This window comes from Nymphaea colorata, chromosome 7 (genome assembly GCF_008831285.2).
Source record: "Nymphaea colorata isolate Beijing-Zhang1983 chromosome 7, ASM883128v2, whole genome shotgun sequence".
Classification (NCBI taxonomy): domain Eukaryota; kingdom Viridiplantae; phylum Streptophyta; class Magnoliopsida; order Nymphaeales; family Nymphaeaceae; genus Nymphaea; species Nymphaea colorata.
The window spans coordinates 3,474,452-3,493,820 of record NC_045144.1 but is presented as its reverse complement, the minus strand read 5'-3'; the positions used below and the strand labels follow the sequence as shown (position 1 = coordinate 3,493,820).

At 39.6% G+C, this 19,369-nt stretch overlaps 1 protein-coding gene across 4 annotated transcripts in view; it reads right to left on the bottom strand.

Annotated features, from left to right (window-relative positions):
- Positions 1-19,369, bottom strand: part of LOC116257677 (uncharacterized) — a 31,610-nt gene that overhangs the window by 821 nt on the left and 11,420 nt on the right. For 2 of the 4 annotated variants that reach the window (XM_031634625.2, XM_031634629.2), the window contains exons 8-9: positions 15,307-15,345; positions 2,889-2,935 (exon numbers count right to left, since the gene is read on the bottom strand). In XM_031634625.2, coding sequence (XP_031490485.1) covers positions 2,889-2,935; positions 15,307-15,345 — 86 coding nt within the window. The remainder of the gene's footprint in view (positions 1-2,888; positions 2,936-15,306; positions 15,346-19,369) is intronic. The other 2 variants (XM_031634626.2, XM_031634631.2) reach the window with 1 other exon arrangement.

The following is a 19,369-nucleotide window of genomic DNA, read 5'->3' as shown; positions in this document are numbered from 1 at the left end:
GAAAGTACATTGACATACATAAGCAACAAAATTTAGGTGTCAGGCAAGTGATGAAAGGACCCCACAAAATGAGGAAATGACATAGAATCAGTGCAGAAACCTTGTGGAAGCAACAGGCGTGATAGAAGAAGAGAGGCAGCCTAAGAAGGTATACCAAGAGGATGGAATCTAAAGGTGGCCTCAAAAGGAAACCCCAAAGGAATGGATGAATCCATAGGAGGAAGGTAATGCCATTGAGACTTTGATGTATTATCACCAATCCCTCCATCTACTGGAGACTGATAAACCGATTGAAGGCCTTCCAAGGATCATGCTTAGATGAATGGCAGATGACCTTGTCACATAGTATGACTTATGGCTTAGCAGGCTGGGCCCCAGACTGATCCATTCTAGATCTTAGGATAGCTTGTATTTAATCTTATTTGGATATTCCCATGTTTCTTCGGGTTTCAACCTTCTCATTTTGAGACCTGAGATCCAATTCGAATTTAGGGTTTAGCACGTTTAAAAAGGGCTCTCGTCTTTGTTTTGAGACTAATTGGTGATTAAGAAAGACCCTACTTTCCTTTGCATTTGGTTTCCCCTTAATTTTTTGTGCAGTTCTCTTTGTTTCTGTTCTTCTTGGTGCCCTTCTCACAGGGATTAGAGCTTACACTCTTCACTGTCAAAATAATATAGCTTCAGCAACCTGGCTCTGATATCATGAAGGATTTTTACTATGAGTTCTTGAATAGGCCAAGTAGATTATTAGAAAATAAAGAGAAAGTAAAAAGAAAAATACACAAAAAGGAGGAAGAGGAGGCGTAACACCTCAAAAATTTAGTCTCATATGTAAGATTGTGAAGAATCATGGGAAGCATAAAGAGGGTTGCTAAGTGATTGGTTGTCCTAGTTCCTAGTGATTTTGGGATCAGAACCGAAGCTGCTAGGGAGCTGGTCAGGATCCATGAGACTAAGAGCCTAAGTCCAGTGTAAGAGTGAATCAGGTTGTTACAAGAAGGGCAGCAGCAGCAGCAGCTCTAAAGTCTTCACCCTAATTATCATATAGATTGTATATCTTTTACATGGACATTAACATCCCAGAAGTATAAACTATTTACAGTCTAATAATTATCACACATGCCCATTAAGAATATGTGTTTCGATCCAGATCCAAACCCGTTGAACCTAATCATTATCACATAGGCTGTGGCTGCTGTTCTCTTTGAATCTGACATGGTTCAGGGCTTCATTACATTAGAAGGATGTGACTTTTATGATGTGTGCCCAAAGAGAGTCATGCCAAAGAAATTCCTTTCCTCTCGGTCTTCCCTAGTTTCTCTCTAAGTTTTTGTGGTAAATACATTCACTTGCTGATTTGTTCCCAAAATCCGGAGAGACAGGTATGTGTGTGTCTAAATCGGAGAGAGAGCAGTGGATGCCGGACGAAGATGATGCTGCTGGTGGAGGTAGAAATCAGAGAGAGAGCAGCGGACGCCAGACGAAGAGGATGCTGCTGGTGGAGGACACAATCGATCAGAGAGAGAGCAGCGGGAAGGGGCGAAGGGCATGATCGACTGTGCCCTAAATCAATTTTCGTCAAAAATAAAAATTTAAAAAAAAAACCCAAAATGGACCAAAATGTCCATGGTACAGTTGACCGTACTGGACTTGCGTTTGACGCAAGTTGGGTGCGCGTCGACAGTTGACGAAAATAGTCGGGTGCGGTTGACCGCACCCGACTCACGTTGACCGACTGTGGGTGCAAATCCGGATGCAGGTGCGGCTCCAAAAATGACGCACCCATGTGACTTTGCTGAGCAGTGAGTAACCACCAGACAAAAATGAGGAGACCATTAACCTTAAATTATAGTCTCCAAACATAAGTTGCTAATTTGAGAGTATTCCCATAACACTCATAGACAGAAAACAAAACAGAGTCAACCTTTTCTTTTATGTAGAGGGACAAAGCAAAAATGACTTTTTTTTTTAAATATTTGTGCACTATATCACTGTCATTAAATCAAAATCAACATGCAGCAGAGGGGAAAAAAAAACATAAATGAGTTTCATCGAAAGGAGCTCAAATGATTGAGATGTCTTTGGAGTCCATTGATGGCCAAACCAAGGGGTTGCACTAGATTAATTGAAAAGGCGAATGCTAAACAACTATTTACTTGGATATGTATAAACTTGGTCAAATGCAAGCAAAATATTCCTGATTCACCAAGTACAAAAATGTTGACTAAAGGAAAACTAGTGGTGATTACCAGAGAAAGATAACATGACAACATCATTTTGAAAGACATATATTTCCATAGCATCATTACTTTTCAAATAATGAGAAATGGGAGAATGTCCAACCATTAATGGCTCAATGACAAAAAGATGCTTATTCCAATACAATCACACAAATCAAGGACCACTTTTTTTTTTAGATGATATAGCCATCATATTGTGGACCAATTTAATTTCCAGCGATTAATATATTGAATTAATGGGAAAGAAAAAAGTTAAATAGCTATAAATTTACATGAATAAATTGCTATATTTTAACCACTTCTTAATATATACTTATTCCTATTTTCTTTAATAATTAATTTTAACACCTAGCTTTTTTGGGGGGCTGGAACCAAAGCTGCAAGGGGGCGGGTTGGGTTCGCTAATTGGGTCGTTACAATTAAATACCCCAACAAACTAATTTTCAACTGAAAAATCATCTCAATTTATTCCCTAAGAAGCTTCAATAGGAAGAAATCTGCACCAAACAAGCAACAGCATATTCATGGCTACACAGGAAATAGGAGATACTTAAATTCTTTCCAATAACCAATAATTAAGACTCACATAACAAGGACTAATTAATTCTGGTGTTAAAATCTCATCACTTGTATGTAATTGGGACAAACCTGCTTTCATGAAGTATCTGTTCAAACTCCTTCTGTGAAGACTTTACCTAACACAAGAACAAACAACAGAATATCAAGTCGTAAAGTGAAAGAGCAAGAGATGACTCACTTCATCCACTAAAGGGTTCCAAGTCAAAAATAAACTAGCAGATAAGCATGCACAAAAAGAAAAATTAGGCAACTTCAAAGTAACTAAATAAAAAATGGTAGGCTATCTTAAAAAACTAAAAATAATAGAATATATCGACTTGACCATCCTCTATGCTAGTGCACAATCAACAAAAGTTTGTTTACACACACACACACACATAAGTGCAACTCAAGGAGATATGGATCTTGTTGAATAATATTTGTGTTAGGTGGTGTTTTGAATATTTAAGAGCTTTAGGAACAACTCTTTACAAATAAATGTTCTAGTTGTGGACTTATCTTGTAATTTGTGGTTTTAGCCTAATTCTCATTTAACATGAGAATAGGGCCGATTATTGAAACAACGAACAGAATTCTCTCTCTCTCTCTCTCTCTCCCTCTTCTCTTCTTGCTTCTTGTTTCCAGCAACATGTTATCGGTTCCCAACCCTTCTTGGGACTAACACCTCTCTCCCTCGTCATCGTCATCTTACCCATCTTCTTCCTCCTTCCTTCTCTTCTATTGTCGTTGTGGATTGTGTGGGTAAAACTTGTGGATCGTGCATATTGGGCTCGATCTAGGGTTTTCTCAACAAAAGATTAAAACCCTAGATCGATCCCTTATTGAAGTGGACGTGGTTGCAAAAATAGCTAATGGTCCTTCAAGCTGGATGGGCATCAAACTATAGTAGATGGATCAGAATTCAAGTCAAAACAGCACTGGAGTCTTCTTCCTTGTCGCTGGTCATTTCTGCTAAGCGTGGGAACAACAGTAAGTCATAACATCGCTGCAGTCTTCTTCCTTGTCGCGGGTCACTTTTGCTAAGCGTGGGAACATCAGTAAGTATTAAAATTGTCTTTTATCATGTCGGTGGAATATATGATCAGTCCTCAAAGAGTGGCGTGGCGTGGATGTTAGAACTGATACATGTGGAGTTAAACAAGGCATGAAAAAGATATCTACGATGACCTGCCTCTTGTCTGCCATGGACCAGCTGTCGATGTTATAAAGTTTTCTTTCAGCAGAAAGCTCCTCTTCATCTGTTTACTGCTTTAACTACTGCTGTGTGTTCTCTTTATCATCTGCTTACTGCAGCTCCATATTCTACTTACTGCTGCGTAGTTTAGTCAGACTGTGTGGTTCGGTTGTTTGCGTCTCACAATGGATCTTGAACAGCAGTCTAATATGACAGAGCCCGAAAATCGAGTCTCATACTGAATACAAAGTTGTTGGAAATCCATTCTTCTATGGGTCGAATGTGAAGTTAGATGGTCACAACTATGAAATTTGGTCACGTATGTACATGATGTCAGTAGTAGGACATCGGAAAGACCATATCATTGAAGAAGATGAACCAAGTGTTAAAACAAGATAGTATACCACATGGAAAGAAGATAATAGTATTGTTATGTCATGGATTATGAATAGTATGCAGTCCGATATCGCTTCCACTCTTGCTTACTATATGACTGCTAAACACATGTGGACATTTTTGAGACAGACTTATTCTCATGACAAGAATGTTTCAAAAATTTTACAAGTTGAGGAGGAGTTACTCAAACTGCAGCAAGGTGACTTGGAATTATCTCAATACTTTGCTTCAGTTAAAGAAACATATAAACGATTGGAAGCTCTTCAACCTCCATGTCAGGCAGGTTACAAGACCCATTTTGAGCAGACAATGGTGAAAAAGTTCTTGGCAAGTCTGTCCCCTAAATATGAGGTAGCTAAAGCTCAGATGCTTACTGGCGCAGAAATTCCAGATCTTGCTGAGGCATATAATAGACTTAGTAGATTGCCTGTCTCTCTCTCTCTCAGCCCCAGAGTGAGTCTCCTGCTGCTGCCTTAGCTGTGTTTGGAGGATGTGGACATGCTACAAGGGAAAGAGGCTCAGGTCGTGGTGCAGGGGGCAGAGGGAGATTTCAGCGTACATATTGTGGCAAATTGGGACATTTAGAAGATAGATGTTGGAACAAACATGGTCGTCCAGCTCCTAGTTCCCATGGAAGAGGATTCAGTAGCTCAGGTGGCAGAGCGAGCTTCACTTCTCAGATTCCTGTAGGTTGTGCCCAAGCAGCTACACCACTTGGAGAGACTCCTTCCATGACGACTCCTGATAGCTCCATGGTGACTATGAGTAAGGTAGAGCATGATCAACTTATGGCTCGGCGATCTCTCCCTGCCTCGACGTCTGCTACTGCATCCTCAGTTGTGGTGGATTCTTCTTTGACTGTTGCTAGTACTTCCTGTGAACCAAGTACTGTGTGGATTATTGACTGTGGGGCTTCAAAACATTTTTCCAGTTAGCCTCATTCATTTACCTTATTGCATCATTTTGCATAGCCTCAACATGTTAGACTTGCCAACGGAAAACTTTCTCCTATTATGGGAGTTGGGGATGTGAAACTCTCTAGTTCTGTCTCTCTTTCCAATGTTTTATATGCTCCAGAATTTCCTACTAACCTTCTGTCTGTTACTCAATTGACAAAGGATTTGTGATGTAGAGCCATATTTGATCTTCGTTCATGTGTTTTTCAGGACTTGCAAAATGGGAAGACGATTGGTGGTGGCCATGAACACAAGGAAGTTTACCTTCTGTCGGAACTAGTGGCGGGTGTGGCATCTATGGCTCTGTCGAAGCCTACCCCGTATCTGTGGCATCTTCGACTAGGCCATCCTTCATTATCCAAGCTCAGTGGTGTCCTTCCTAATATTTCTGTTGTCTAAGTCATTCCAATGTGAGGCCTGTCAATTGGGCAAACACACTAAAAGTAGTTTTCCTTCTAGTATTAGCCCGTTGAGTCATGCAGTCTTTGATCTTATTCATGTTGATGTTTGAGTGTTCTTGTTAAAAAGAGAGGTCTCAAGTTATTTGTATTCTTCAAAATTTTATTATTAAAATAAAGACTCAGTTTGGTTCCATTGTTAAAAACATTCGCACTGATAATGCTTTTGAGTTCAAATCCAATACATTGCTACACTTTTACACCAAATACGAAATCTGCCCTCAATTTATTTGTCCTCATACTTCTCAACAAAATGGTATTGCCAAACGTAAATATAGTCAGTTACTTGACATGACTCGTACTCTCATGATATATAGCTATGTTCCGGCCCAATTTTGGGGTGATGCTGCATGTTATCTAATTAACCGTCTTCCATCCTCGTCCATCGGCAACCAAATTCCTATTTAAGTTTTCTATCCAAATAGCCCCTGTTTTCCCTTCTAGCCAAAGTCTTTGGGTGTACTTGCTTTGTTCACATTCTTGGTCCTAATAGAGACAAACTTGGTGCACAATTAATTAAATGTGTTTTCATTTGTTATCCAAAACACCAAAAGGGTTATATATGCTTTGATTCCCATACTCATAAGCAGTACATTGATGCGGATGTTACATTCTTTGAGTCACGTCCTTATTTCTAGTCTACTCCATCACTATCAGACAAGTCGATGTCTATTCCTTTACCTATACCACTGGTTCCCTTGCAGTCTATTCCGTGTGATAGCGGTTCACCCCCTAGTGTCAACAGATTCCATGATCCCCCATTGATCTACACCCGCCAACATGCTTTTACTCATGACTACCCACCAGTTGCTTCTCAGGATGTAAGTATACCTGACCTCACTAATCCTCCTCCACAGGATGCTTCTGAAATATCTTTAGACTGACTGATTGCCTTACGCAAAGGCAAACGACAATGTACTCTGCATCCTATATCTCAATTTACTTCTACTGACAAGAGTGGTGGCTGCTTACAACAGTTTGTGTCGGCCTTATCAGTGCATTCGATTCCTCCTAGTCACCAACAGGCATTACTTGACCCGAAGTAGCGGCAAGCTATGCATGATGAGATGGAGACACTACTGCAACGAGGGACATGGGAATTGGTTGATCCCCATTCTGGTTGTGATGTCGTGGGCTCCAAATGGGTTTTTACCATAAAGTATTTATCTAATGGATCAGTAGAACGCTACAAAGCGCATCTTGTTGCAAAAGGGTATACTCAAACACATGGTGTCGATTTCTTTGAGACCTTTTCTCCTATGGCTAGGATGGGCATCATACATCTATAAATGTGAATATAATAGTCACTAAAGAAGAATATGATAGAAAAAGGCACTAAGGCCACTTGAAAAGATATTAATCTTATTGAATGAATACTCAATGGCTGTGTAAAACAGCTACATAATACAAGAGATTGCTAAAATATATATACAAGAGACAAGAAAGAAGAAGAGGCTAAAGAAAGAGTGGTTCTAGCCGTTGAGAGTTCCAACGGCTCTTTTGTGAGCCGTTGGAACCTCCAACGGCTAGATTGAGGAGGGCAAAAAGAAAAGAAAAGAAAATAAAAGAAAAGAAAAAGAAAATAAAACGTAAAAGAAAAGAAAAAGAAAATAAAATGTAAAAGAAAATAAAATGTAAAATACCTAAGCTAAAAACCTAGTTACAATATCACTATGAGATCTTATTTCTTAACACCCACGGTGCTATCATCGAAAGTTTATCTAAAAGAAAGTTGAATTTGGGAGAACATAGAGGCTTGGTGAAGAAGTCAGCCAGTTGGAACTCGGAGGAGACATATGGGAGCTTGATAGTCTTCTTCAAAAATTCTTCATGAACATAGTGACAATCCATCTCTATATGCTTTGTTCGTTCATGGAATGTTTGATTCTTGGCAATGTAGATAGAACTCGTGTTGTCGCAGCACAAATAAGTGGGTTCTTCAATTCTTGTTCTCATATCAAGAAGCATTTGACGAAGTCAGACAATTTCCATAGTTGTAGTAGCCATGGCTCGATATTCAGCTTCAGTAGAGGATAGGGAGACTTTCTGTTGCTTCTTGCACTTCCATGAGATGAGTGATTCCTCTAAAAAAACATAAAAACCAGTAGTTGAGTGTCTATCATTTGGATTTCCCCCCCAATCAGCATCAGTATAAGCAATCAAGTTTAAGGAGGAAGAGGAAGACATAAATATTCCCTTATTTATTGTTCCCTTAATGTATCTAATGATACAAAGAACTGCTCCCATATGAACGGTTGATGGAGCATGTTGAAATTGACTCACAGTATGAACCGCATGAGCAATATCAGGCCAAGTGATGCTAAGATACATTAAGGAGCCCACAAGCTGTCGGTAAGGAGTGATATTAATAAGAGGAACTCCATCATCAATCTTCATTTTGTTTCTTACTGCTTCAGGAGTTTCTGTGACCTTATCATCTGTCTGATTTAGCAATGATCTCTGCAGCAAATTTAGTTTGTGACAAAAAATATCCTTTAGTAGAATATGCAACCTCAATACCCAAGAAATATGTTAGAAAACCTAAATCTTTCATTTCAAAAGTTTTCTGTAGTAATCTCTTACATTTTTTAATACATTCCTTATCACTACCTGTAATAATCATGTCGTCAACATATAGTAGGAGGATTATGATACCTGCAGTAGTATTCTTAACAAGTGGCCTTAGTGTCTTTTTAACAAGTGGTATTCTTAACAAGTGGCCTTAACAAACAAGGCAGTGTCAGTTAAACATGAATGAAATCCATAATCAGAAATAACAGAGTTAAAATGGTCAAACCAAGCTTTAGGAGCTTGTTTGAGACCATAAAGAGAACTTTTCCCTTCTTCTATAAGATCTCCATTTAAAAAGGCATTTTTAACATCCATTTGATAGATGTTCCAGTTTTTAATGGATGCTAAAGCAATAAGAGTCCTAACAGTAGTCATTCTAGCTATACGGGCAAAAGTTTCTTCATAGTCAATACCATATTCTTGTGTATAACCTTTTGCAACAAGTCTCGCCTTATAGTGGGTTGTCTTACATTTCTAGTGGATCTTCTAAAGTTTTCTTCACTTTATAGAGTTGGTTGGAGATCAATAGTCTCATGATGTTCTCCTTCACCAACATCATGTTGTCGGTTTCTATGATATGTGATTATATCATTGGCTACTCCACTATCATTATCATCAGTGTTACTATTATCAACATCATGTATTTCATCATCACATTGAGAGAGATACTTAAATAAAAAGGAATAGTCATTAATGTGTTGTGATTCTCCACAAGTTTCAAATCCATTTTCATATTCACAAAACTTTACATTTCTTGAAACTATGATCTCGTCTTTGACTGGGTCATAACATTTATAGCCTTTTTGTGTTTCAGAATAACTAATGAAAACACACTCAATAACTTTTGAACTTAGTTTATCAGCTTTGTCATTAAGAACAAAACATTTGCAACAAAAAACACGAAGCCTTTTGAAATCAAGTTCATATTTGAATAATTTTTCAAAAGGGGTTGTATTATTTAAAGCTTTTGAAGGCATTCTATTTATGAGATATACAGAGGCTAGGGCTGTTTCGGCCCAAAAGTTTTTAAACACATTTTTTGCAATAAGAAGAGTTCTAGTTGTTTCAATTATGTGTCTATGTTTTCTTTCAGAAAGTCCATTTTGTTGAAGTGTTCTTGAACAAGATTTTTGATGGACTATTCCATAGTTTACTAAATATCTTTTGAACTCATTTGAAATGTATTCTCCTCCAGAATCAGTCCTTAGAATTTTTAATTTAGCATTAAACTGTGTTTGAACTAAGTTGTGAAAATTTTTTAACATGTCAAAAACCTCAGGTTTGTATCTTAAGAAATATATCCAACAATATCTAGTAAAATCATCAACAAATATCACATAATATGATAGCCCTCCTTTTGACATGATAGGAGAGGGTCCCCACACATCGGAATGAACAAGTTCAAAAGGAAAAGAGGAAAAGAAACTTCTTTATCCAAAAGATAAGGATTTCATTTTTTCATGTATACAATCATTACATTTGAAATTCTCAATACAAAAGTCCTTGGTAGGACTCATCATAGACAACTTTCTAATGTTTGGATGACCTAATCTTTGATGTCAAACATTGATATCCACATTTTTCACATAATGACAAATCTTTTCCTTGGGGATACATAAATTGTCCATGTTGTAAAGGTCTCCTTTGCTAAAACATTCCTCAATCAATCTCCCGGTTTGGTGATCCTGTATCAAACATTTATTTGATGAGAAAACCATGTCAAAACCAAAATCTAAAATTTGAGATACAGAAAGTAAGTTAAGATTAAGTCTAGAAACATAACTAACTTTTGGAACAAAGAACTTTTGTTTTCCAAATTCCTTTTCAAAATCCTCAATCCCCTTAACATTCAAAGATGTTCCATCGGCGGTAACTACATTGGATTCTTTTCTTGCGTGTTCAAAAAGGGTCAAAGCTGATATATTTGGTGTCATATGAAAAGATGCACCGGAATCTAAAAGCCAAGGAAACATACCGGGAGTGTTGGAGGTGGATGCCGTTGTTGCTAGTGCTCTTGGATTTGACTCCTTGATTATAGGTTGAAGCACGGACATGATTTGATTCAATGTTGAGATTGATGAAAGATCACATCCTTCATTTGCAACATTTGCAACCTTCCTTTGGTCAAATTGTCTATTGTTGTATTGCCCACCTTGTGAATATGAAGTTCCACTTCTACGGTTGTGTTGCCCTCCTTGAGGATATGAAGCTCCTCCTTTGAAAAGATTTCCTCCATAGTTTCGTGGTTGTCCTTCATTGTTGTTCAACTTTGGACAACTACGTCAAATGTGACCCGGTTCATGACAAAAGTGGCAAACAACCTGGAATTCCCCTCTACTTTGGTTTTTAAAGTGAGGAGGTCTAAAGGATTTGATGTTGTTCCCGGGTCTAGAAGCGGCTAAAACTTTATGATATTCATCCATGGCATTTTGTCTCTCTTTTTCATTCAAGTCTTTCTCAACTCCATTTTCAATTTTGGTCAACTTGAGAGAAGGAGTAGACGTAGCTCTTATGAAACCCTATAAATATTTCCCTTTGATATGCATCTCCAAGCATTTTGCCCATAGAGTGTAGTTGGTTCCATCAAGCTTGTACGGAGCATGATAACTTCCTCCTTCGATCGAGACTTTGGAGTCCTCCATAAGAGCAAGATTTTAAGTAACAATCTCCAAGAGAAACAAAGAGGAAGTTCTTCTAGAAATTTCACCAAACAGTTGGTGAGCAGCAACAAGAAGATCTTCAAGAAATGAGATCAGCAGTGTAGAAACACGAACCACGTAAAGGAAAAAGAGGAAGAACACACGATGTACGTGGAAAAACCTCTAACGAGGAAAAAACCACGGGAAGCTCTACCTAGGTGCACACCCGCGACCCTAGGAGAGAGAGGAACCTTTTTCACTTAATTCAACACTTATACATAAGTGACAATATAAAGAGGGAGAGAGGAGAAGCCACCTAGGGTACCGAGCCCGCCTCGGTACCCGCGCCCCATAGTACCGGGTCCAGATATGGACCCGGTTCCCACAACAACATATTCTAACACTCCCCCTCAAGCTTGGCATACATGTCAAACATGCCAAGCTTGCTAACATTCTTTTCGAATGAAGAAGTACAAAGCCCTTTAGTTAGGACGTCTGCAACTTGATCTTCAGACTTCATATATGGCAGAATCAGCTCCTTTGAGTCAATGCGTTCCCGGATAAAATGACGATCAATCTCCACATGTTTGGTCCTGTCGTGTAGAACTGGATTAGTGGCAAGATTAATCGCAAACTTGTTGTCACAGTACATCTTCATTTTATCTTCCAGTTCCACACCAATATCAGTCAAAAGAATCTTCAGCCACAGCATCTCTGTAACCCTCATTGCAACAGCCCTGTACTCAGCCTCAGTACTAGACCTCGAACATACTTCTTGCCTCTTACTTCTCCAAACAACTAGGTTACCTCTAAGAAAGATACAATACCCTGTAGTGGACCTCCTTGTGTCAGTGCAACCTGCCCAATCTGCATCTGAGTAGCCCTCAATAGTAAGTCTGTCTTGTCGTGTATACAACAGTCCTTTTCCTGGGTCATTCTTTAGATATCCCAACACTCTTTCTGCACTCTTCCAGTGACAATCCGTGGGAGCATGCATAAATTGACTTAGCACATTTACCGCATACGTGATATCAGGGCGAGTTAGAGTAAGATAGATAAGCTTACCGACTAGCCTCTGATATCGCCCTTTTCCTTCCTCATCCAGAATAGTGCCCGTCTTGATACTTATCTTAGTCCCCGACTCCATATGAGTAAGATAGGGCCTACAACCAAGTTTACCTGTCTCCTTTAGTAAGTCAAGAGTGTACTTCCTTTGATTCATAACCAGCCCTGTCTCTGATCGAGCAATCTCTATCCCCAGAAAGTATCTCAGCTTACCCAGATCCTTGAGGTCGAATTCTTTAGCTAATCTCTCCTTCATCTTTCTGTTTTCTTCTTCATCACTGCCAGTGACAATCATATCATCAACGTAGACAAGGAGAAGACTCACCAGACCATCTCTCTGCTTTATGAATAGGGTATGATCTCCATTTCCTTGCTTGTACCCGGTAGACTTCATAACGATCCTTAGTCTCTCAAACCAAGCTCTAGGCGACTGCTTCAGGCCATACAAAGCTTTCTTGAGGTAACAACATTTTCCCTCTTGAACATACCCGGGAGGCATGCTCATATATACTTCTTCCTCCAGATGGCCGTTCAAGAACGCATTTTTAACATCAAGCTGGTCCATGCGCCACTTCCTGTGCACAGCAAGAGCAAGAATAACCCTCACGGTCTTCAACTTTGCAACAGGGGCAAAGGTCTCAAGATAGTCGATCCCATCAGTGCTTTTTTGAGTGGAAGAATACCCAAGAAAGATGCCTTTAATAGATATGGGATCAAGTTTTTTCACATTTGGGCTGTGCTTATGTATGAAACACATACATCCAAAGACTCAAGGAGGAAGGTGAAAATGTTGACTACTCCCTGGAAGCATAGAGTAGGGAGTACGACCCTTTAGCACACGACTAGGCATGCGATTAATCAAGTAGACACTAGTAAGGATTGCATCTCCCCAATAGTATTTTGAGATATTTCTTTGGAACAATATGGCTCGGGTGACATTGAGCAACTGACTATTTTTCCTCTCAGCAACCCCATTTTGGGGGGGGGTATAACTACAGGATGTCTCATGAACAATCCCCCTCTTTCGAAAGAATTCTTTAACAGTGAGACAAATATACTCATGAGCATTATCAGACCGAAAGGTCTTGACAGAATTTCCATACTGGTTTTCCACTAGGAGGATGAAAGTTTCAATAATGTGAGGCACCTCACTACGATCTTTCAACAAATACACAAAGGTACACCTTGAATAATCATCTATAAAAGTTATAAAGTATTGAAAACCACCACGAGAATGAATGCCCGAAGGCCCCCACACATCAGAATGAACCAAGGAGAAAGCTTTATGAGAACACTCTCTCTCTTCAAAACTTCATTAACACTAAGATTTGGGTTTACAGAGATATAAGTAGTCCTAATTAGGACAAACCGGATCGGGTAAGGATCCAGACCCGAACAACAAAACCCGTCAACATTTCCAAATTGATCTCTATTTTAGATTCCTCCAAAGGTATTTGGTTGTACCTATTTTGTTCATGTTTTTGGCCCAAACAGGAATAAACTTGTTGCTCAGTCTATCAAGTGTGTTTTTATTGGCTATCATTCCCATCAGTGCTTTGATCCCTTATCCACAAGGAATTTATCAGTATAAATGTTACATTATCGGAGTCTCAACCTTACTACGTATCCAGTCGTCTTCCTAAAAAGGTGCCACCCTCCATTCTTCTTCCTATTCCTTCCTTCCCATTGGAGTCTGTTCCTTCTCAGTTTGAGTCTGTTTCTCCTTGAAATAGTTGCTTTAAGGATCCTCCATAGGTTTATACCCGTTGACATAAGACTCCTACTACTACTCGACCAATGTCTCCTCAGGAGGTAAGCTCACTTGAAAACATGGATTATGGCACTCATGGCTCTAATGGAGCTGATGATCCGCCCATAGCTCTTCTCAAAGGAAAAAGACAATGTATATTGCATCCCATCTCACATGTTGTGTGTATTGACCATGTCAGTACTAACCTCAATCAATTCATTCATACTATGGCTGTTCATTTTATTCCTCCAAGTTATCAACAGTCTCTTATGGACCCAAAGTGAAAGCAAGCGATGCAAGAAAAGATGGATGCATTGGTCTCCATAAACAAATGGGAGTTGGTGGGATTTACTGCCTAATTGTGATGTTGTTGGGTTCAAGTGGGTATTCACTATTAAGTACCATTCAGAAGGGACTGTTGAGCGGTATAAGGTGCACTTAGTTGCAAAAGGGCTTACTCAAACATATGGAGTTGACTTCATTGAGACCTTTTCCCCTGTGGCCAGGCTTGGGACCATCAAGCTTATCATCACCGTAGTTGTGTAGCGCGAATAGCCTATGTATTAACTCAATGTGAAAAATGCATTTCTTTATGGAGATCTATCTAAGACAGTCTATATGCAGTAACCATCTAGCTTCAAAAGTCAGGGGGAGTATTCGAAGGTGTGCCGCCTTAAAAATGCTATCTATGGACTCAAGCAAAGTCTTCATGCTTGGTTCCACAAACTGTCGGGGGTTTTCTTGAAGTGTGGAATTTAGAGGTCGCCGTTGGATCATTACCTTTTTATCAAAAAAAGGGGCTTTACATATGGTTATTCTAGTTGTGTGTGTGGATGATATTATTCTTACAGGAGATAATGATAAGGATATTTCTGCTACAAAGAAGTTTATTCAGCAACACTTTGAAACAAAAGATCTTGGTCAATTGAGATACTTCCTTAGCATTGAGATTGCCAAAGTAATAAAATGATAATATTATCACAAAGAAAGCATGTGCCAGATTTATTACAAGAGATGCCTAAGAATCCTCGTCTACACCTGCACGAAGATTAATCTAAAGTTCTAGACTCATGATCGTATAGATCCCACATTGGGAAACTGTTATATGTCAATGTCACTCATCCAGCCATAAGTTTTGCAGTGGGAAAGTGGTTTCACTATTTGGGACCACCAAAAGGATGTGGAACTGACAAAATCTGCAGAGCATCCAAAGCAACTGGGAAGCTATAGTAGTTTACCAACACAGTAAACAAGGAATTTATAGATAACACACACTAGTACTAAAAGGAACCATTTTTATCCCCAAACCATATTTAGCCATGCTCTATTTTTTATATTTTGTCATCATATTTATGTTTATGCAAAAGAAAAGTTTTCAATAGAAAAGGGAAACAAGAAAGGAAGAAAAGTAACACGTGACTATTGATAGCATGCAGGAACCTTGAGGAGACATGAAGTATAAATTTCAAAAGACTTACCTCTGAAATCAATGCCTTGCAACTCCACACAAATGCACCCTTCAGCATAGTTGTATAATCATAAGTCACAAAATAGTTACCACAAATACACATGGAAGAAGCATGTAATTGGAGTTTGGAATGAAGCTTCAAAATGTACTAAGATTTCAAGAAATCAACCGGTCTATCATCCAGCAATAATTCAGGCTTAATGTTTGTTCAAGTATCAAACCGAAAACATGAAATCAGCAAGAAACACAAACTTGAGTGACTTATCTTCATTATCTCCAAGCTGTTAGTGTAGTAGCAGCAGCATACAACAGCCATAATACAAGAACAACAAGAATTAACAAAAAGAAGGGGGTGGACAGCCAAATACAAGTGTATGTCCTTCTGTGTCTATACATATGTACATATATATAATGCATGTGTCTATGAGTATGATAACTTCCTGGGTTCATATCCCTGACAGGATTTGCTTTCTGATATGAGCCCAGAAGATTAACACAATAAGGGAATAAGGAAGAGAACCAAAGAAAAGTTGGAAAGGATGGGAATTTCCTTATAAACCATGCTCCTGCACATTTCCTTTCATGTCTTGTTGTATTTTTTTATGTCCCCTTGCATGACTAGATAACACCAAGAAAAGATCAATTTCTAAGACAGAGCACTCTTTATTATAATGCAGTGACTTCCAGAATGCCCCGTCAAACTGTACATGGATGGCTAAGAGCACTGGCATTTTCATTTCAAGGTGCCAATGCATAGGAAAAGTTAATGGCTAAGTAAATAAATCAGCAGTTTATTCATTTCATTTGATAGATAATGAGTAAATCTTTATACTTTCCAGCCCTTTCATGTACAATTGTTGGTCCCTGATGCGCCCTGCCCTTGTAGCTGCTCAAATCTCACCAAGATGCAGTCGCTTCCCAAGATCTATTGGGAACTAACACGCCGAAGGAGGTTAAAAGAATAGGAAATACAAAATTCGATCCCAAGTCGGACACAACCCCTACTGAATATATCGCTTAGGACTGATATACAAGTGGAATGTCCCTCCCAAATTTTCAACCCACTACAATCAAGAGTGGGAATGTGAGACTTTACAAGCGTTCTCGATACAATTTTGAACTCTCCCTCACTCAACAATCATTCATCCATGCCAAACCATTCATGCAATCAGTAGAACGAGCAATCCACACCCTTCGCCATAGGTAAGTCCAGCAGCTTGGGAATGTGTCCTCGGCTAAACAAGCTTTGGAGGATTCCCTACAACTGCAAACCCGAAGGTTGGCTGGAAATAGAATGCACCCTCCCACGCAACTATAGGGGGTTCGGATGTACCTTGCTGGAGCTACCCCAGCACTCACCGAGGAAGAAGGCCAATACAATCCTCGGTATTCGCAAGATGGTGATCTCCAGCTGAGTCCTCCTCTTCGGAGCACCTCAACTCGCAAGGGAATACAGCAGATCACAATCGCATCAAATCAGAAGTACATGAAACTAGTAAGTTCTGCACTTCACCGGATCACAGTAGGAACCCCTGTTTTGAGTGAACTAGGGGGTAGCAGACGCTGGATAGACGCCAGCGCTCGTCCCTTCAATGATCAGCTCCACAGCAGCTCACGTCTTCCTGCTGATCAGTCTCTCCTCGCTTGTTCAGTTTTGTGACAGCAGCTTACAGAAGCACAGCAATCACTGTAGGCAATGGTTCCATGATAACGAGAGAACTCAGAAGGTTTAGGAGCGTCACCAAGGATCGATGGAACCCCTGTTAAGTGATGAATTAGGGGGTGCCCCGTTCAGCGCCGGCAATGCGCTCTTCATAAATGCAGGTTCAGCTTAGGAACAGGTTGTAGCAGCAGCTTACAACAATGGATCTGATGCTGCAAATGAACCAGCAAATAAAGCAGATGTATACCTTGCAATTAATCACGATTCAAGGTCATTGAGAATGCACCAGATCTTTGGTTTCACCCAAATCTAAGATAGAAATTGGGGAAACTGGCGAGAATCCCTCTCGCAGGTGTGAAGCCAGCTTCCAGAACCTTGCTCTCTCAAAAAATCATATCTCCTCGTCCAGATCTCCTTCATGAAAATTGGTCTGGAGGAAGCTGAAATATGAATGATTAGACGCTGTAGGAACACGAACACAGAGAAAGAGAAAACGAGGAACACGATGTAACGTGGAAAACCCCTCAACAAGAGGAAAAAAAAAACCACGGATGAGGAGGAGCTGGTGCCCACTAGCTGCCAGACACTCTCTCTTAAGATTTCATTAACCTTAAAGATTAGGGTTACAATGATATAAGTATGCCCTAATTAGGACATACTGGATCGGGTCCAGACCTGGACCCGTACACCAATATCCGTCAACACTCCCCCTCAAGTTGAGCATACATATCAAACATGCCCAACTTGGATACATTTCTCTCGAACAAAGTCGAGGATAGAGCCTTCGTCAGAACATCAGCGGTTTGGTCTTCAGACTTCATGTAAGGAAGGATTAACTCTTTAGCATCAATTCTTTCACGAATAAAGTGACGATCAATCTCAACATGCTTGGTTCTGTCGTGTAGAACAGGGTTGTTAGCAAGATTGATTGTAGACTTGTTATCACAGTACATCTTCATAGATCCTTCAACCTCTATTCCAATATCAGTCAGCAATATTTTCAACCATAGTAACTCTGACACTCCCATAGCAACGGCTCTATATTCTGCCTCTGCACTAGATCGAGAACATACATTCTGTCTCTTGCTCCTCCATACTACAAGGTTTCCTCCCAGGTAGACACAGTACCCTGTAGTAGACCGTCTGGTATCAGCACAACTTGCCCAGTTTGCATCGGAATACCTCTCGACCTCTACAATCTCTTGTTTTACATACAAGAGTCCCTTGCCAAGATTTCACTTCATGTAACATAGTACCCTGTCCACAGCCTTCAGATGTGCATCAGTAGGAGCATGCATGAATTGACTCAATACATTGACCACGAAAGTGATATCAGGTCTCGTGAGGGTAAGGTAAATCAACTTCCCAACTAGACGTTGATATCTTCCCTTAGCTTCTTCACAGAGCAGCTCTCCATCTCTAAGACTCAACTTGTGCCCGGTGTCAAGTGGGGTAGAAGCAGGTCTACACCCCAACTTACCAGTCTCTTCCAACAGATCTAATGTGTATTTCCTTTGGTTTAGCACAAGACCAGTACTCGATCTAGCAATCTCAATACCAAGAAAGTACCTCAGCTTGCCAAGATCCTTGAGATCAAATTCCGTAGCCAGTAACCCTTTTAACTTGATGATCTGCTCCTCATCATTACCTGTGACAATCATGTCATCCACATAGACAAATAAAAGAGTGACTCTTGTAAATCAGGCCTGATCTTGAGAATACAAATGCTTCAAGAGATACACTCTTGAAGATCCCAACAACTTCAATAGGTAATACACAACCAAACCTCAAACTTGAGGAGAAGATACCAAATCTATTAATCTCAATAGAAGAATACACAAGAGAGGCCTAAAAGCCTTAACCAAACATGGGACAACAGTCCCATATATATAGTACAATGAAAGGGAGAGAAGAAGGAGAAGTTGGCTGTTGGGCTAGCTCCAACGGCTAGAAATCTAGCCGTTGGAAGCTGGTCCAACAGCTAGTTCCCTTTTACAAAAAGGAAAAGGTAAAAAAAGAAAAAGAAAAGAAATAAAAAGTACATAAAAAAGAAAAGGAAGCAAATAAAATAAAATACATAACACATATGCATACATAGATATTCATATATACAAATCATATATGAAACATATGTATACTTACATAATGTCTAATATTTAAATTCTAACACCCCCCCTCAAACTTAGGGTGTGATCACCGAAAGTTTGCCAAGAAGAAACTGAAAACGTGCTGAAGCAAGTGCCTTGGTAAAGAAATCTCCAAGTTGATATTCGGAAGGGACAAAGGATATATCGATTGTTCGGTTAAGATATTCTTCTCTCACATAGTGACAATCCATTTCAATATGCTTCGTCCTTTCATGAAAAGTATGATTGCTAGCAATGTAGATGGCACTTTTACTGTCGCAGCA